The 340-nt window shown below is 34.7% G+C and overlaps 1 protein-coding gene across 1 annotated transcript in view; it reads left to right on the forward strand.

Moving 5' to 3' along the window:
* The window catches only part of LOC119586544 (ankyrin repeat and SOCS box protein 15-like), a gene marked incomplete in the record, with an annotated part of 41,262 nt that overhangs the window by 11,278 nt on the left and 29,644 nt on the right, over nt 1-340 (forward strand). The window contains 1 exon segment of the mRNA XM_037935301.1: nt 92-217. Within this exon segment, the coding sequence (XP_037791229.1) occupies nt 92-217 (126 nt within the window).

Consider the following 340-nt stretch of genomic DNA (forward strand, 5'->3'; position numbering starts at 1 on the left):
ATTATTGGGCTTTACTTCGTAAACAAGTTAAAAAGAAACATTATAGTAAGAAGATTGGAGTAAAAAACTAAAATACAAATGTTTATTACAGAACCTCTTGTCTTCTCGAAAATTGTCAAACAAGAGGAAGAAAAATATGGACTTCACAGAGGCCTATGATGATACAAGCTCCTCTGTTGGTCTAGCTGCCCGTCTTGGTGATACTCAACTGCTTCAAGTATGCTTATGTTAAGAGTTAATCCCAACATTGTTTCATTGGTACTGTAATGAGGAACTGGTTATTTACTAATTGAATGTCAGTTCTGTGAAAGCATCAGAATCTACTGCTTAATTTGCCTGA

The sequence above is a fragment of the Penaeus monodon genome, chromosome 21 (genome assembly GCF_015228065.2).
Source record: "Penaeus monodon isolate SGIC_2016 chromosome 21, NSTDA_Pmon_1, whole genome shotgun sequence".
Taxonomy (NCBI): domain Eukaryota; kingdom Metazoa; phylum Arthropoda; class Malacostraca; order Decapoda; family Penaeidae; genus Penaeus; species Penaeus monodon.